At 43.3% G+C, this 19,764-nt stretch overlaps 1 protein-coding gene across 33 annotated transcripts in view; it reads right to left on the reverse strand.

Annotated features, from left to right (window-relative positions):
- LOC119210842 (protocadherin alpha-C2-like) overlaps positions 1–19,764 on the reverse strand; it is a 132,465-nt gene that overhangs the window by 13,730 nt on the left and 98,971 nt on the right. Inside the window, exon 1 of one of the 33 annotated variants that reach the window (XM_037461302.2) lies at positions 16,912–19,406. The exons of 30 other annotated variants lie outside the window; for them this stretch is intronic. In XM_037461302.2, the coding sequence (XP_037317199.2) occupies positions 16,912–19,287 (2,376 nt within the window). In that variant the 5' untranslated portion in view covers positions 19,288–19,406. Of the gene's footprint in view, positions 1–1,430; positions 4,404–13,820; positions 16,324–16,911; positions 19,407–19,764 lie in introns of those variants that run through there. 2 more of the 33 variants (XM_037461310.2, XM_037461287.2) reach the window with 2 other exon arrangements.

The following is a 19,764-nucleotide window of genomic DNA, read 5'->3' on the forward strand; positions in this document are numbered from 1 at the left end:
TTGCCTGTTTGCAAATCAGAGAATATGGAATGCTTTTATTTGACCACACAACCCTTTTAACGCCCTTTTCTCCATTCTGCCCTCTCCCTCTGTCGGTGAACATTTCTAGCATGGATACAGAGCTCACACCTCCGCCATCAACACTGTGTCCAATCACCTCTCATCCCCCGCCTTAGCTGCACGGAGCGAGCCAATCCACGCACAGTACTGGGAAACACACCATTGCCAGTTAATTACATAGCAAGAACAAACATGACTGGAATATAATGTAATGAGGAAGACTTACAATGACAATAGAGCAATTTCCTTAAAAAACGTTACTCTATCTTGTTTTTTATCACTTATTTTACTCTAATATTAATTTCTGAATTACATAAACAGACAGAGAGATGCTCTTGGACAAACACAGCCTTGAAAAAAATAAATAGATGCTTTATCCTTATAATACTGTTTGCATTAACAAAGCATATGCAAATAGCCCTGTGCATTTTGATCTTTCATAACGGGAAAAATTAAGCTACAATTGAAGGAAATTCCCGCTTTCTGCAAAGATCCCTAAGACTCCAGCTCACTGCTCAGTACCAGAGAGGTACGTGACAAGCAGAGGATATTTTGGTGCAGTGAGACTAGTGGCTCTCATAGCTGGCAAAGACTGCACTATTTCCTAGAGTCTTTCTGTCCCCAAAGAATGCCCTCCGGACCCCCACTGGACCTGATTATTGTGGCATATAGCTCTCAGTAGACAAATAAGACTGGCCGTGTGGGGTCATGGGTGAACAAGGGGAAAGCTATTGTTTTGTTTTCAAAAGACAGATAGCACCGTGTTCCTAAGAAAGGGACAGAGTGGGAGAAATGGTTCATGAAAAATATTTTGATAACCGCATTTGGCAGTACTTTGGAGAACAGGTACACTTCAACATCGTATACTCTGAATCACCAAAACAACGTGGAACACACAATACCATCTACCAGATTCAGCAAATCAAAGCGAACTCAGCTACCCCCTCAACAGCTTACAGTACAGACAAAACAACCCACATTTGTGTATGCCAGGTTTCTCAGATGTAAACCTCAAGATAGATGCAGGTAACATGAAGACCACTAAATGTAATAATGGAAAAACATTTTTTTTTTCCAAGACATCTTCTATGCAAGAGACATAAAATTGCTACTTTTGTACAAGAAATACCATCCGTCTAAAAAAAGCAATAAGAAAACTGAGATTTTAAGACATCATACACCAGGATTTTTTTTTTTTTACATAATTCAGAGCCTTGAATGTCAACTGCAATCTGACTACAAGAACACCACCAGAGAGCAAGACCAGCACAATAACTTCCTAAATTTCCCGTCATGGTTCATTGTTTTGTCGGTAATTTGTTATAAGGACATCTAAAATAAGAAACACAGACACAACACCAGACACACACCTGAATGGCAGTGGCATCTGGCATACTGAGACGCCGTACAAACAACTGGCTCTGTCCGCTGTGGCTGGTGACGTACCCCGAGCCCCAGGTGCCACTGTGCGGACGTCCCGTGTTGTAGAACATGAAAGTGTCACTTCCTGATGTGGCAGTCAGGCACGTCTTGTAGCAGTATGTTTTGGTCAAAGACCCATTTCCCCGCACTTCAATATAATGGGGTTCCACTTTGAGGTCACGGCGCAAGGCTACATTTTCATTTGGCTGCCCTCCACCTCCGCCTCCTACAGGTGCAGCTCTTCCTCCACCTGCACCGCTGGCAGCTGAGGGGCCCCCCTCTGGAGCATTCTTCTTGGATACACAACACGGAGAACAGGAGCCTGGCTGGGTGCAGTAGGCATGGCAACGTACAATGGCCAGAACAAAGACGGTGACTAGGAACACGAATGTCGTGGCACTCAGGGCAATGATGAGGTATAGTGTAACATTGGAAAACATGAGTGGACTGTTGGGCCTGATGATGCGCTTGGGATCAGGGGTCAACTTGGGCGGAAGCTCCATCACGTGCACATGGATGGTGGCCGTGGAGGAGAGTGGTGGCAAGCCGTTATCGTGCACCAGCACTGAAAGGAGGAAGGAGGTGCAGTTCTCCTCAATGACGCGCCTGGTGGTGCGGATCTCCCCCGTGTACTCATGCACCTTGAACAGGTTGAGGTCTGCGTTGGTCTGCTCCAGGGCAAAGAGCAGCCAGGCATTCTGGCCTGCATCGCCATCCCACGCCCTCACCTTGCTAACCAACACGCCTGCTTCCGCATTTTTCATGAGAGTCTCTATGGTGCGGCTCCCATTAGCAGGTGGGTAGACTATTCTTGGCACGTGGTCATTCTGATCCATGATGTAAACATACACTGTGGCCACACGGCTGAGGGGAGGCACACCATTGTCCTGGGCTTTGACCTGAAAGTGAAATTCTCTCAGCTTCTCAAAGTCGAAGGCTCGCAGGGCATAGGCCTGACCTTTGTCAGGTTTGATGCTGACGTAGCTGGCTACAGGGATACCGTGGTTGTTGTCATTCAGGATAGTATAGGTGATGCGCGCATTGTCTGCAGCATCGGCGTCCGTGGCCTTAACAACACACAGAGGTGCTCCGGGAGCATTGTTCTCTGTTATGTAGACAGTATATGATGTTTGTTCAAAACGCGGTGGGTTGTCATTCACGTCTGCAACGTCCACTTTAAAGGTCATTTGAGATGACAGGGGTGGGGTGCCTCCATCCACAGCATTGACAGTGACATTGTAGGACATGATGGTTTCCCGGTCCAGGAAAGCGGATGTGACGATGGTGTAGTGGTTACGGAAAGATTTGATCTTGAAAGGCAAATGGGGCATGATCTCCAGTGTAACTTGTTTGTTTGGTCCAGAGTCTCGGTCATTCACACTGATCAATGCTACAACTGTGTCTGCTCGGGCATCTTCTCGTACTGGGCTGGAAAGCGAAGACAGTACAATCTCAGGAATGTTGTCATTCACGTCCAAAACTTCTACGACTACTTTACAGTGAACTGCAACAGGAGCGGACCCTTTGTCCATTGCTTGTATGTACATTTCATATGAGTTGGTCTCCTCATAGTCAATATTGTTTTTCACCCTAATTTCCCCCGTTTCTGTGTCCATGGAAAACATCTGTCTCACTCTTTCTGGTGTGTAGCTGCTGAAGGAGTAAAAAACATCCCCATTTGAGCCCTCGTCGGGGTCTGTCGCATTTAACTTAATCACAAGAGCGCCCTTTGGGGAGTTTTCGGACTGTTTAACTTTGTACACCGAGCTGTCAAACTTAGGCACATTGTCATTGGCATCGAGGATCCGTACATTGATTTTGGCCGTGCCAGTTCGCTGTGGGGTCCCTCCATCTACTGCTGTCAGGATAAGCTGATGTGAGGGCATATCCTCGCGGTCAAAGGGCTTTTTGAGAATAAACTCAATGTGCTTATCGTTGGAAAAGGGCTTAATCAAATCCAGGCCGAGATGATCGTTTGGGCTCAGGCGGTACTGCTTCACAGAGTTGGAGCCGTCATCTGCGTCCTGAGCTCCCTCAATGTGAAAGCGTGACCCAGTGAGAGCAGACTCCGACACCTCAAGCTGATATTCATCTCGAGGGAATTGTGGCACGTTATCGTTCACGTCCAAAATCTCCACCTCCACGTTGTGCACCTCCAGCGGGTTCTCTAAAACCACCTCTAGGCTGCGTGAACACGTGCCACTGAACTGGCAAATTGTCTCTCGGTCAATGCGGTCACTCACCACCAGCTTCCCGGTTTTGTGATTTATGGTGAAATATCTCCGCGCACGGTCCGATGTGATTCTCATTCGTCGCGTGGAAAGTTTTCTCAGGTCCAGCCCCAAATCTCGAACAACGTCCCCGACCATTGCCCCGTTCTCCAGCTCCTCTGGAATGGAGTATCGAATCTGTGCATTTGTAAGGCCACCGAGTACGAAAATAAAAAAATATAAATAAAAAGGCACATTCTCGTTCACACTATAACAGCATCGCGCCGTTACAGCCATCGCAGGCAGGCGGACTTTGCAGACGGGTTGGATAAATCTTTCCGCCCTCTCAGTTCGCTCTGCGAGCCCACCAGCCTCATTAAAAAAAGAGGGAATAAATCGGGCACAACTCCGACTATGTGCGGGACAACCACCGCATCCCTTCTGCTGCCTGTTTAAAGAGAATCGTCCTGCGTGCGTCCATGTTTTCCTTTGTCTGTGGTGGCTACTGTTTTTAAAAATCTCTGTGGCTCCTTTCACTGGCGCTGCCTATTGCTCTCTCTCTCACTCTCTCCATGCGATGTAGCAATAGTGTCCGTGGGCAAAAGGGGGAGGGGGAGACACTCGCTCAAACGATGCTGGCTCCATGTCAGCACATACGAATAAAATGATCGAGCAGCATCTAATTAAAAAGGACGAAAAAAACGGCCTTTATCTTACCTATAATTCTAGATGCCGTGGTTGGCTTAGACAATGCCTGCAGCACACTCATTTTAGGGAAAATATTTCGACAGTCGCTTTTCCTGTTTTTTTTTTCAGCGCCACCGCCCTTTTTATTGTGCGCTGTGGAACTGATTTATGAACCAGTCTGGCGATTTCATTTCTTCAAATCTGCCTTCCCGCAACTACTCCGGAACCCTCAAGTCTAATTGAAAAGCAGATTGCTGACATGCAGAATATATTTTAGAGAGTAAAAGAAAAAAAAGAAAAAGAAAAAGAAGATGTAATAAATCCCATGCAAATTGGTGCAGTAACTCTGTAATGTACTTATTCAACGTACTAAATGTTAAATGACGACTAACTTTTAGTACATACAACCGTTGTTTACAGACAGGAACCCGAAGAAAACTATAGGAACAGCCCTATGCGAGGTTATACCTTGAAGGCTGTGAAATGAACAACAAAATAACCTGACTCTGGCTGTGCTGTAATCACTCTCATGTCGCTAAATTGTATTCAAGGTTTAATTGCATTCACGTTAATTTGATTGCAACGCAGTCAACACGAAAGAGAGGAATCAACGATTTATAATATAACCGTTGAGCAAAGGTGGTGGAAATAATCAAAATGTAGTGTTTACAGTTTCATATTTATTGCGGATAAGGAGCCCTAAAATATATTTACCAATAAATCTAAGTAACAAAAACGCCGCATCCAGTGAGGTATCGACACCCGAGTGCAGAATGCATCAAATCGACACTATTAAACAACAACCTATTTTCTGCAAAGTTGCCTTGTGAGACCATGAGCCGTCTCAACTCGCCCCGGCCACTTGAGGCCAACATGAGCGTCCGTCCACCACCCACGTGGTGTTTTTCCTCTCCTGGTACGCTGCCATTCGCGCCCACGCCCGCAGTGCCCACGGCGCTTACAGCGCTTGGCATCCGGGGGAGACGGGGGGGGGAGAAGGCAGTGACTCACGCGGATGATAGTGGATGTGGAGATATAGAGTGACTCTTCACACTCTGAAGCGACGAGGAGGAGGTGGCGAAACGGGGGAGTTGGAGAAGAATCGAAATGTCCGATGAAGGCAGACAAATGCAGGGATTAACGAAAACACCTTCTGCGCAGAGCAATCTGTCAATATCTATAGTCTATAGTGTAAATCCATTAAAATATGTAGTCTGTATAAACAATAATGTGCATTTAAATATATTGTATTTTGCAGTCATTCTAATCTGTTTCAGAATAATTCAGTATATATTTAACAGATTGTATGGGTTGACATGTGGATCTATGTGTTTATCAATGACCCTAGAATAAAAACAAGACTCGCTATACATAAACCAAGGCAGAGCTGGATTCACACCTGAACTCTGCTCCCATCCCTCTCATCACTCCCCTTCACCCCTCTACTCTTCCCAGGTTTCCAGTCACGTGCGGTGATGTCAGTAAGAGGGTAGGCACTGAGTTATGAAAGTCGTATTACCTGATTGTTGTTTCGGCTAACACGTCAAAACAGTAAACGTTACGCACAAGCGCGGCCCGCACACACGCATATCAATAAATGTCCAAAGAAAGAAAAATACTTTCGCAACCGATTGTAACATTAAGTCCGGCCTCTGGGACACCATTGCTTTATTATTGCACAGCGGACAATTAAGAAAGATACACTGCTGAATATGAAGGCAAACGGCTGGTAGTCGGCATTCAACCACACGTATCAATTCGATATTAAACCCGAAATAGTTTCTGACTCACCAATCGGTAGACTATTCATACATAAAATCCACCCGGTGCCTTTTCCTCGTGAAGACATCGACCCCAGCGTTGTAAAACTCGATTAAAATCTGTGATATCGGCAAACAAGGCTGCTGTCATTTTGACTTTGAATTTCGCGGGCATTACGATTATAAGGTAGCTGGTGTAGTGACGTCAGCTGCGCCAATGTCCAGTAATATCTCGATTTTAATTGGTCCATGTTGGATACGTAACGTAGATCACTACTGGCATGAACTATTTACGTGCAAAGGCACAGCAAAGCTTTTTGACGTACATGTTGTAGAATAGAGGATCGAAGTGCGCATGCGCAACACCGACAATGTTTGCATGTCTGCATTTTTTGGATATATTACAAACAGCTCCCTCTACCTGTTTCAAAAACGTCCATCTGTTTCAACTTAACACGCCACTGAGCTGTGGATTATTTTATGTGTCACCCATGGGTTCTGCAGATAAAGCTATCAACATGATTTCACCTGGAGACAGACGCTCGTTACGCATCAACACACAGTTTTCAAAAGGCTAATTGGCTGCTACTTTGTTCTCGCTCCTCGACAACTAATTTATCAGTACGTGACACCTTTAGTATTCTCCGCCTTGCCCCCAAACCACCATTTTCAACCATTATGTTCAATATAAACTGTGCTGGGAGGCTGGATTAGAATTGATCAATTTTCTTAGAAAGATCCCGAACTGAGTGAAATGACCCGGAAGTAGTGTAAATTGCCGCTATCATAAGAGCTGTTCGTGTAGTCTTGTGCTAAGGAAATTATCTTCAATACTTCCCTACCTAGCACATTTAGCATAGGAACCAAACAAACTGGACTATCCTTTACAACAGGAAAGGAGATCATTCCGTCCCACAATTCCTTGCAGGCGGCAATATTTAAATAGTGACGTATCATTCGGCCGTTCACGCGAAATACCGATTATGACGGATACATGCATATCCTGTAAGTAATCGTTCGCATAACTAATTTATTTTGCAGCCTTGCTAATAAAATAATACTTTGAACCATGGTTGTTTTATGTCATCTGGATGACTCGGCACTGTAACAACACATGGAGGAAGGCTTCTAAGTTGCGCTTTTTGTAGTCCATCTTCAGAGAACTTGTAGTTTTGTTGCTGCAGACTGACGTCACTAACATGCCTCTCCCGTCGCATCTGATCTAACGTTACATAGCTAAGTGAAAGTGGAGTGAGGATGTTTTTGATACTTAGGAAGGTTCCTAACGGAAATAACCGGGAAGTAGTATAAGTGCCCACCACGATAAGAGCAGTTTGAATTTTCTAATGCTAAGCAAAGGACCTTCACTGCTTCCCCACTTAGCTTCTTCAGCGTAGGAGCCGCTGGACCATCCGTTACGAAAGGAGATCATTTTTTTTGACAATTCGAATTCAGTATTTCCTCCTATCTGGAGTCTCCAGCAGCTCATGCGCAGTTCCTGTGAGCTGGCTGAGGTGTATTCAGGGGTCCTATAGTGGAAAACCGCACATTTTCTTTTCAAACCGACAGAGAAATAAGGGGCGATATAAAACTCTTGAGACATATACGGGAAAGAGTCATTATTTAGATTTAAATTTCCATCCCTCCAAACCGCACTTTTGATCAATTATGCAGGGCAGCTGCCATATTAATAACACTCCCTTCACAAAAACTCAAACTCATTAAAACTGTAAGCGGCCATTCTAAAAGGCATTCATAATACTTCATCTGAGAGTCTGTGATCTGGAAACCCCAGGTTTATCAAGTCAGATGACAGCAGAGTTCCACGGAAAAAACGGGTCACGGCTGGGCTATCATGAAGCAGGACTCCTTACATCACTCCTTCTGTTAACACATATATAAATAGAGGCAGTCTTGCAAAGTTAAAGGGCATTTGTACCCGGTGGCATGAGTCTTTGCACAGTAACAAAAACAGGCATAGTTATGACAATGATAACGATGCCAACGCTGGACATCATTATGTTCTCCGAATGAATGTCAGAACATTTTGTGATGTATTCTTTACAGGCAGGAAAAGGCAGAGGGAAGCTCTCTTATGCTGACTACACCTGCTGGTTCAGAGATGAATGGGGGCGTAAATAATTATTAATAACGTATAATCAGAACTGCTGGCCCCAAAAATTGATATCCATGTTCTTCAAAATGTCACAAAGCTTTTGTTTGGTGCCACTCTGTTTATTAGGGAAGCAATTATTCTATTAGGCATACATGTTTTCTCGATTTTCCCAATTTCTATTTAAAAAAAAAAGGTGAGTGACTTAAGGCTGTTGAGTAGCTGGGTGGCATAATCTGTTGTGCCAGGAAATTTAGCTAAGTTGAATGAAGCAGACAATTCAGACTCTCGTGAGAGAGAAAGACAGAGAGACAGAGCATCCAAATCAACAATTAAGTGTTTTAAAGATGATTGCTTACTTGGCATGTGTTATTATGGATGTATGAAATTAAAATAGTTTTTAAGAGGAAATACAAATAAAAACGGAAGAATCCAATGCAGATAGCACTGCCAAGTCCCTGTTACTAAATGGGTGGGAGAGGCAGTCTGAGCAAATGTATATTTGGTGGGAGAGACAGTGAGAGTGGTCCCTCTGTTGGATTCAATAGGAAGTACAGGGGATGGACACGTGATTAACAACCCACTGCCCCTCTGCAGGCTTTTTCATTAAGCAAAAACCCTAAAACATAATCCCCCCATGATTTTGTGTTTGTTTAATAGAAAGAGAGAGAGAGAGAGAGAGAGAGAGAGAGAGAGAGAGAGAGAGATAGACAGGGGGGGGGGTGATAAAGAGAGAGAGGGATGAAGTGTGAGAGAGAGAGAGTAAAGGTCAGAGACATCAGACTGCAGTGGCAGTCATTTTCTCTCCCTTGTTTTCAATACAGTGACCGCAGTGGATGAAGCAGACATAAGGCAAGAGACCCTCTCAAGGCTGAGACAAAAGAAAGCGCGGTAGTAGCGCATATTTATGGTAGATTCAACAGCTCTACTGTCTCTCATTGGTACTTCAGCAAACCATGTATTTATTTATCAACAGTAACATGTGCAATTGATGTATTGGATACTGTAAACCACACTAAAAAATAAAATTAAGAACCAAGATAGGGTTTTCTGCTACATATCATCACTCTCTCCATCAGCATCACTCTTGGAAAGGAAATTAAATAACCTTGTTATGGACACAAAAGATGAAAAAATACATTTAAAAAAAAACAGATGATTTTGTAAATAGGTTTATGACTCTATGGCGAAGTTGTGTTCTCATACGCTCATTATTCTCAAAATAACTTTCCCATTTTATAAATCTCCAAAACAGAAGTCCCATGGCAACCAAAATCCTTTTACTCAGGTGGACAAGTAGTCACAGTAATGCATTGAGTGTGATTGTTTGAGCCAATCCCTTGTGAACCATGCTTTCAGAAATAATGGGCAAAGAACTAGACACAAATCCACCCTCATCTGGGGCCTGAACCGTTCCTTGCTTGTTCTGGTTCAGCCTGTGCATAAATCAAACTGATTCTTGTGGTGCTGAACAAAGCTATCAAAAAATGCAGGCAGGCTTTGGATTCTTCCCTCTTAGGATGCCCTGCCTGTGCATACTTGCCGTATTGGAGAGGATGGGCCCCGTGGTTCTGAGCATGACAAAGCTAATCTAATGACTGCAACAACATCCCGATGCCACAAAGAGGGAGCAGGACGGGTTAGTGGAAGTGGGGGAGAAGGGGAGGGGTGGTGATAAGTTCTTCCTTTTATCTGTGACCAATTGTAAGCCTGTGATGTACTCACTCAGCTGCGGGGCATGCATTTAATGTGTTTTTTCTCCATCTCATCCTCAGAAGCTCCAGTTTCCTCCTCAAGGCAGAAGTCTGCACTGCTGGATTTGTGAAAAAAAACTCTCCCTTTTTTGAACTGGTGCCCTAATCTCGCACACTTATCCCTTCCTTTGCTCGCTGCCTTCACCCTCATTCTGACTGGGCATTTCTGCTGCACATCGTTGATGGCCATCTTTCTCTTTGTCTGTCTCTCTTGCTCTCCATCTCTCTCTCTTCCCTCACCACTCCCATTGAGTCCAGCCTACTTCCTTCCTGCTTGCATCTCACATCACATGCTGGGACTGATGTGTGGGGGCGGGTACATACTGGCAGCTCCTTGGGAACAGACTAGTTCATCATTTCATTTAAGGCTCAGAACCGTCTCTATGGTAACAACACATAGCAGCTTGCCTCGCTCACACAAAGGACACGCCCTTGTAAAGGAGAAAAAAAGTGTAGTGCTATAAGACAGGCAGACTTCAGGATGGAGGAACAATAACTGACATATATGTTAACCTCTGCAACTCTGTCGTAAAATTGGTGAGATGGCAACATTCATATATGTAATTTTTTAGTCCAGTCGAACCATCTGGGTACAGCACCAAAATAACTGCCTTTGATGTATGAGAGCATTCTATAAGATGTAAAAGTATAAAGGTGCTATGCTTCAAGCCGGATAGTGTGCGTAGCCTTCGGTATAGGATCAATAATTTAATGCAGTGCAGCGGAAGGCAGCATTAGAAGCTTTTCTCAGACACTCTTAACCAGAAGTCATCATCATATGCAGCCTGCAAATGCAATAGCTCTCCCAATAGCTCTTCAGCTTATGAAGACTGCATGTGCAATAGCTCTCTAAAATGTGTGTGTATGTATGTATATTATCCCGTGGTTCTAAAAAAAAAAAAAGGAACAACAATATATGTTGCATGGAAGAAATAAAAACAAGCTCAGTTGAGACTCCATAAAAAAAATCCCGTAACAACATACATAGACACGATGTTCTGATGGTTACGTGGACAAAAGCCTCTCCTCCTCATCCGCTCTGGCCCCTGCCCCGCCCAACCGGGTTGGCTGTGATTGACAGTAGGTGTTGTCGGGCCCCGCCCCGCCGCAAAGCAGAGAAGGAGGGAGAGCTGAGCCCGGCGAAGCAGATAGCTCGATCGGTGCCGAAGCTTCCTGCTGCTGCAGAGAGTAGCGGAAAATTACCTGACCCTCCCCCCACTCCCTCGCGCTCACAGAGAGCTGCAGCACACTGAACATACACTGAGCCACATTTACGAAGATACAGCTAGAGGCATTGTTTCAGAAACCATAGAATGGAGAGCTCGTATACGTATAGCGGGGACTACGTGAAGGAGAAACCGAGGCAGAGAAAAGACATTCGCATGAAGCGCATTGCCATTTTTTAAACCACACGTTGACCCACTTAGGAGCTTCACATCGCTCACACGCATACTGCAATGTTTGAAGCCCTGGTTCAGTGTCTTTCACCGCAAACCAAATAAACGAACTGAGTTTTGAAATATACGCCATTATGCTTCTGTCAGCTGGCCACTCCCTGAAATGAGGTCACATCGAATAAGTGACTGAAAGCATCAGAGATCTACCACAACACACAACGTTCGCCGTACCGGAAAATCTGAACCCACTCCAGCATTTAGGAGCGCTGATTACACCATGAAATAGGCTAAAAAAATAGATTCAACCAAACAAATGACAAATTTAATCAAAACAGAATCCCAAACAGATGTGTCCGAACTGGCATCAGCGGATCAGGGTTGATTCCGTACACACATTGGGGACTTTAATGAAAATATATTAGATCGTGTTTACAGCGCTCTAAGGCTGATGGCACACATGTCTGCCGAGATGGATGTTAATTCCCTGTTAGTTATCTCAGCTGCTCCCCTTCTCAGGGAGAGCTGGTGAAGGAAGGGGGAGGGGAAGTAGTCCTGGCGGCACAGAGAAGGAAGGGGTATTGCAGAGAAATGGAGAAACAGAGCAAGCAGGAGAGAAAAATAAAGAACAACTCATTGTTCAAATTGAACCCTATGTTTTAAAAAAGATTTATCGTTGTAAGCGTCTGTATTTCAAGAGCATTAGTAGTCTAGTCTTTAAGTTATATTAATAACGGCTATAGACATGGGGGGGACGTTTTTGAAAAGTGGTTATTTTTAAAATGTATGTAATTGTTTCGGGGAGAATGCATAGATATTATAAGTATACAAATGGGAAAAAAGAAATAATGTGTGCAACGAAAACCTCAATTGCAAATAAATGGGTAGAACATTATTAAGCAACATTAAAGCTACAGAAACATTTGGCTGAACCTCTAATGGAGTCCCTGTCACTGTACCACCATGATCCCCCACACACAGTTGTTTTCACTTATTTTGCTCAATTCCAACACTAAATGTGTGTGATAATGTCGTGTAATTAATTAAGATGTCCCTCAAATCCCTGTTGTACCCGATGGGACAAGTTACATCTCATTATTTCTTATTGGTCTTCTTTAATGAAGACATTTCAACATGAACACAGTAGAAAAAGCACAGGTGTTAAATTTACATTGTATGACAGCTAAATTTAGTTTCTGCAGGTTCATGTCCCTTGCTCACTGTATCAGTTTGAAGAGTCACTTGACCAAAATCATCAAAGTTGATAATAAGGGTTCCTTTTTTCCCAACGTGACAAGTCAAACATGTCTGAAGCAAGTATATTGGTGAACTCACATAAATTCCAGCATAACACCTCTCAACTTCAACATGAGCAGAGGCAGACTGAAGATATTACCTGTGTGGATGTGCAGGGCCTTTGGCGCCAGAATCACAACAGAATACAAATTAAAATAAAGAAGCCCAATTGCCTAAATGTAATGTAAAGAGAGAACAACATAGGCTGATGTACTCTGCTAAGAAACTATAGGTCGCCATCATTAAAAAGCTGGTCGTTAACTTCTGGTTTTACAAACCAGCCATGAGGTTGTTAACATGAGGATTTGCAACTAGCCATACTGACTGACCTACATAGCTCACTCCAAAGATCAATATGCAAAAACCACGCTGATGTCCATGTGGGGCGCTTAAGAACTAACTAAATCAACACTTACTCAGGTGGACGGTTCTGAAGTAAGAAGACAATACAACACATGTTTAGCCAACCATGTCCTCACTTGTGGACAACAACAGTGATGCAATACCGCTTGAAGCTGTTAGTGTAATGCATTTCCACTGTAAACCATAAGGGGAAGAAGAAGCAACATGCTGAATATTTATATAGGTTGTTGGCATTCAGGGAATGCTTTGGCCTTCATGAGCACAAATTCTATTATTGAACAATTAGGTGGATTTCTTAATAATTTAAATAAAGTTTTCCAGGCATCTATCAAACTAAAACAACGCTCCATTGAACGTTGACAGTATGAGAGCATGACAAAGAGCAATATGATAATGATGCACTTAGCTTTAACACAATATATAAGGTTATTCTAATTTTTCAAATATCTAAAAACATCCAAGTAAAAAGGTTTGGGATGCAGATGCTGCACGTAATTACACGTTGTGGTTCATTTTGTTTTTACCGTAAGGAGTTTAAATAACGTGACTTGCACTTTGTTTATCCAAAAATACCTCTTAATTTATTACGTCTTAGAAAGTAAAAGTCAGAGCTTTTGACCGCGCAACCCACAAATCCATCCTGGTGCAACGCAACAAAGATCCTTCAGCACCATGGATAGCGCTTCTACCAAAGACTCAGCAAGGATTATATGAAAGTGACAAAATTAGTTGCTTAATTGTTTGGGGGTATAACCTCTTACCTTGTCTTTGTTGGGTAAAGTCTGTGTTGTGGTAAAAGTATCTCCTCCATTAATACTGATGAGCTCACCATCTACAGGTGGGTAAAGTGCGGGGTAAACCACTACGTCACTCTTCAGTGTGTCCGAGCTGAAACACACGTCGTACTGCTGAGTAGATTTAGAGTAAGACCAGCTCCCGTCCGGGTGGGTGGTGATCATTGGGGCGCTGTACCTGCTGAAACTGCCGTCTGTCCTGTGGCATTTGACAGCTATTAAACTGACGAGGCTCAGCAGAAAGATCACCGACACCGACACAATGGCGATCAGCAGATACAGGTTTAAATCAGAGAAGCTGTCCTCCTTCGGGGGCACATTTCTGAACTGAGTCTGGATGTCAGCTGTGCTTTCAACCACCACTACGTCAATAGACACAGTAGCGGACAGGGAGGGTTCTCCGTTATCAGACACCAACACCACTAAGGGGTGAGTTTTCAGGTCATTGTCACTCATTCTCCTCTTAGTCCTGATCTCCCCGGTGCTGGTTCCGATCCGGAAGAGGTTGTTTCCTTTGGGCTCAGAGAGGTGATAAGAAAGCAGCGCGTTGTATCCAGAGTCTGCGTCTACAGCCCTGATCTTTGCCACAAAGTATCCCGCTTCAGCTGAGTAGGGGATGCTCTCACTGTTAACGGAGCCGTGCTCAGAATAGGGCAAGAGGATGGTGGGACTGTTGTCGTTCTCATCCAGGACCAAAACGTTCACAGTCACGTTGCTGCTGAGCGGAGGAACACCAGAGTCTGTGGCCTGGACTTTAAACTGAAACGTTTTTAACTCCTCGTGGTTAAACGACTGCAAACTGACTATATCTCCAGTCTCAGAGTTGACGTTTATTAACGACCCAATGATATTGTTTTTAGTAATTACCGAATACATAACTTTTGCATTTTCTTCAACATCCGGATCATATGAAGTCATAGTATGGATAACGGCGCCTACTGCACAATTCTCGTTGACGAAAATGTTCATGACGGGCTCCTTAAAACGAGGTGCGTTGTCATTGACATCAGAGACGTGGACTGTAATGACGCTTGTACTGGAAAGCGGCGGAACCCCTTCGTCTGTCGCCTTTATTGTTACAGTGTATTGAGAAGCTCGTTCTCTGTCCAGAGAGCCATCTACCACCAAAGAATAATGATTTTTATACGTGTTTTTAATTGTAAAAGGAACTGCATCAACTATTATTACCTGAACAACGCCATTTTCATCTGCGTCCATATCTCTCACTGTTATGAGCCCAACCATCGTGTCTAGCGGTGCATCCTCCCTCACTTCGTTGATTAAGGATGTTACTGATATTTCCGGAGCATTGTCATTAACATCCGTGACTTCAACAAGTACTTTACAATGAGAAGCTCTAGTACTCGACCCTTTGTCTTTCGCTTGCACCCGGATTTCGAATGCGTTGTTTTTTTCGTGATCCAATTCACCATTTACCGTAATCTCCCCCGTATGGCGATTAATAGAAAATTGATCAACATCATTATCATTGTCTTGGTTGATAAAAGAATACAGTATTTCTCCGTTTAGACCCTCATCTAAGTCCCGGGCATGCACAGAAATCACGGTGGCACCGTGCGGCGTGTTCTCCAGCACTGTGGCTTTATACAGCGGCTTGTCAAAAATAGGAATATTATCATTTACATCTTGCACATTAACGGTGATTTGTAACGTGCCTGATTTAGGAGGTTTCCCTCCATCGACAGCGGTCAGTGTAAGTTTGATAACTGGCTGTTTCTCGCGGTCTAAGGCTTTCTGCAGCAGCAATTCAGCAGACATAGTCGTCTCCCCACCATTCTGTACATCCAGACTGAAATGTTCGTTTGGACTCAGCTTGTAGCTTTTAACCGCGTAACTGCCAACATCTGCATCGAGGGCTTTTGGTAGAGCAAATCTTTCGCCAGGAAAAGCTGATTCGGACACGTTGAGAGCAATTCCCGGTATCCGAAACGAAGGAACGTTGTCATTTATATCCACAATTTTAACCTCAAATCGATAGAGATTGAGCGGTGAGTTCACAATGGCTTCCACTTCCAGAGAACATTTAAGATTACGAGAGCAGATCTCCTCCCGGTCTATTCTGTCTTTCACCAACAGAACACCAGTCTTAACATTTGCTTCGAAATACTTCGCATTAGGTCCTGAAATCTGAAAACCCCGGGTTTCCAACTCTTGTACATTGAGATGCAAGTCCTTCGCCAAATTCCCGACAGCGGTGCCGGGGCTCGATTCCTCCGGAACAGAATACACAACCTGTGCTGCTGCTGTACTCCATATTCGAGAGACATGGAACAAAACAATAATCCAAATCCTGAAAATATCCCGTTGTCGCATTATGTCCAGTCTGCCAAAGGTGGTTAATTCAAAAAATGTATATGAGCGGTAACATTTCTCACTAGTGATGAATCCACATCAGAGCCTCCAAATACAGTGGCGATGCGCTTTACTATCACGACGAACAATGAATTACAAACCTCTCCCTTAAAGGAAAGAGGAGGGGAATCGCATTTACAGAAATGGTTGAATGCTGTGAGCTAAAAGCGACATCTTGTGGGCATTTGAAATTTGATACAAGAATAGATTAATATAAAGGATCCAAAATATAAAATGTTGAGTTTAAAACATCTTGAAATAATATTTAAAAAACAACACACCCGACTTGATATCCTCGGAACAGTGGCCTTATAGATCTAAAATTCGAGGATCAGTAAAGAAGCTACAAGATATTTTGGAAATAACAAATGTGTTAGATACAAAACTTTTGCTAAACATATTGGTAAAACATCTATGAGAAAAAAACTTGCGACTGGCGATTTTCTTAATGTGTTACCCTCACCATGACAATACGGATGAAAGATCGTGGATTGGCTTGATAAGAAGTTCACCAGATTACAAGTACATGAATGTGAATGAAGGACAAACAAAGTGTCAATAACAATAAAAACATATTGTCATTGTGTTTCAACTGGTCAGCTGTTTTACCAAACTAATTGTGTTATGTTAAAAAAGTAAATACATAATTTGTAGAACTCTATGTCTTACATGCAATCTCCCTTACCTTGTCTTTATTAGGTAAAGTCTGAGTCCTTGTAAACGTGTCTCCTCCATTAATACTGATGAGCTCACCATCTACAGGCGGGTAAGGGGCGGGGTAAACCACTACGTCACTCTTCAGTGTGTCCGAGCTGAAACACACGTCGTACTGCTGAGTAGATTTAGAGTAAGACCAGCTCCCGTCCGGGTGGGTGGTGATTATTGGGGCGCTGTACCTACTGAAACTGCCGTCTGTCCTGTGGCATTTGACAGCTATTAAACTGACGAGGCTCAGCAGAAAGATCACCGACACCGACACAATGGCGATCAGCAGATACAGGTTTACATCAGAGAAGCTGTCCTCCTTTGGGGGCACATGTCTGAACTGAGTCTGGATGTCAGCTGTGCTTTCAACCACCACCACGTCAATAGACACAGTAGCGGACAGGGAGGGTTCTCCGTTATCAGACACCAACACCACCAAAGGGTGAGTTTTCAGGTCATTGTCACTCATTCTCCTCTTAGTCCTGATCTCCCCGGTGCTGGTTCCGATCCGGAAGAGGTTGTTTCCTTTGGGCTCAGAGAGGTGATAAGAAAGCAGCGCGTTGTATCCAGAGTCTGCGTCTACAGCCCTGATCTTTGCCACAAAGTATCCGGCTTCAGCTGAGTAGGGGATGCTCTCACTGTTAACGGAGCCGTGCTCAGAATAGGGCAAGAGGATGGTGGGACTGTTGTCGTTCTCATCCAGGACCAAAACGTTCACAGTCACGTTGCTGCTGAGCGGAGGAACACCAGAGTCTGTGGCCTGGACTTTAAACTGAAACGTTTTTAACTCCTCGTGGTTAAACGACTGCAGGGAGACTATATCTCCAGTCTCTGAGTTAATATTTATCATTGACGAAATTAGAAAATTTCTCGGCGAAGTATTTAACAGTTTGTAGGTCAGTTTTGAATTACTGGCTACGTCAGGATCAAATGCATTCATCGTATAAATATTATAGCCAACTGGACTATTTTCATTTACATATACATTAATAACAGGCTCCATAAATCGAGGTGCATTATCATTGACATCAGAAATATTAACGGTAATGACCCTGATACTGGACAGAGGTGGATTGCCTTCATCTGTGGCTGTAATAGTGACATTGTAAAGAGAAGTGTTTTCTCTGTCCAGTGGTCCATCTACTATTAATGAATAGTCATTTCTGTAGTTGGACTTTAGTTTAAATGGAACAGACCCAACTACTCGACAATTAGCCACGCCATTGCTTCCCCCATCTGTATCAATCACTGTAACCAAAGCAACGATGGTCCCCAGTTCTGCATCTTCTTTAACAGGGGTCATAAGTGACGTCACGGATATCTCTGGGGCATTATCGTTCACATCAATTATCTCTATCAATAGTTTAGCATGCGCACTACGAGGAGTGGCGCCTTGATCAGTTGCTTGAACTCTAACTTCATAAGCAGCCGTCTCTTCATAATCTAAAATGCCCTTCACTGTGATTTCTCCCGTTTCTGAGTTTAGTTCAAACATATTTGATGGATCTGTATTTCCCCGTTTGATCAAAGAATACAAGATCTTACTGTTCATGCCCTCGTCTAAATCCGTTGCATTTAACTTCATTACCACTGTTCCATGGGCAGTATTTTCAGGTACACGTACTTTATATAGTGATTTGCTAAAAATTGGTATATTATCATTTACATCCAATACATTTATGTGTATTTGTAATGAGCCCGATCTAGGAGGTTTACCTCCATCTATAGCTGTCAATACAAGAATGATTAGTGGTTGTTTTTCTCGATCTAAAGCTTTTTGCAGCACAAGCTCAGCAGAGGCTCCGTGTTCCCCGCTTTGCAATTCAAGTGAGAAGTGGTTATTTTGGCTCAGCTTGTAGCTCTTTACTGAGTTACTTCCCATGTCTGCGTCTACTGCTATTGGCAGAAGATATCGTTCTCCAGTTAAAGAGGATTCTGAAATATTCAAATAATACGTTTCTTCGATAAAAGCGGGCGAATTATCGTTTATATCTAAAACATGGACCTCTATGCGGTGCGCACTCATTGGATTGATTAATACGGCTTGTACTTTGATCGAGCATTTCACCACATTTGGACAAAGCTCCTCTCTGTCAACCGTTTCATCAACAAAGAGGCTTCCGGTGCGCAAATTCACGTCGAAATATTTCTTACTGTAACTCGAAACAACACGTAAGTCCCTGTTCCTCAGTTCCTGTAAATGTATGTTCAAATCCTTTGCAATATTCCCCACCACGGTGCCTTTGTCCACCTCCTCGGAGATCGTGTAGGATAACTGCGCAAATGCCCAGTTGCAAAGACAAAGAAACACAGCAATGTGAATCAAGAGGTAATCCGTTTGTTGCCGAATATACATTTTTGATGCAGCGAATCAATCCTTCATCCTCGGTACTAAAACATTCGTCCAAAAGAAAATTGTTGCCAGAAGCTCCGGTCCTTCTTGTCACTTCCCCGCCGCGTGTGTACTAATGGCCGATTGCGATTTCATTTTTTCACACGAGCAAGGAGGAGTTTTGGATGTAGATACACACGTATTTATGTCCATGGTCTCATGCGACATCATGTGGTGAGTTATTTGTATACAAATGCAGTATATTGTATGACATAGTCATATATTTTGTCATATTATAAATACAAAAAATAGTTTGGTTTAAACAATTAATTTCAAAACTCGAGTGAGACACATTTGAAGATCAATTTTTCATTTTTTTTAGGATCTGTTAAAGTATGATATATCAGGAAAGAAGTGTATTCATGTAATCGAAATACTAAAAAGTCCCATTTTTTAAATCAATCATGAATCAAATGAATTAGTGTGTGGATACTGTCAAGA

The sequence above is a fragment of the Pungitius pungitius genome, chromosome 2 (assembly GCF_949316345.1).
Source record: "Pungitius pungitius chromosome 2, fPunPun2.1, whole genome shotgun sequence".
NCBI lineage: Eukaryota > Metazoa > Chordata > Actinopteri > Perciformes > Gasterosteidae > Pungitius > Pungitius pungitius.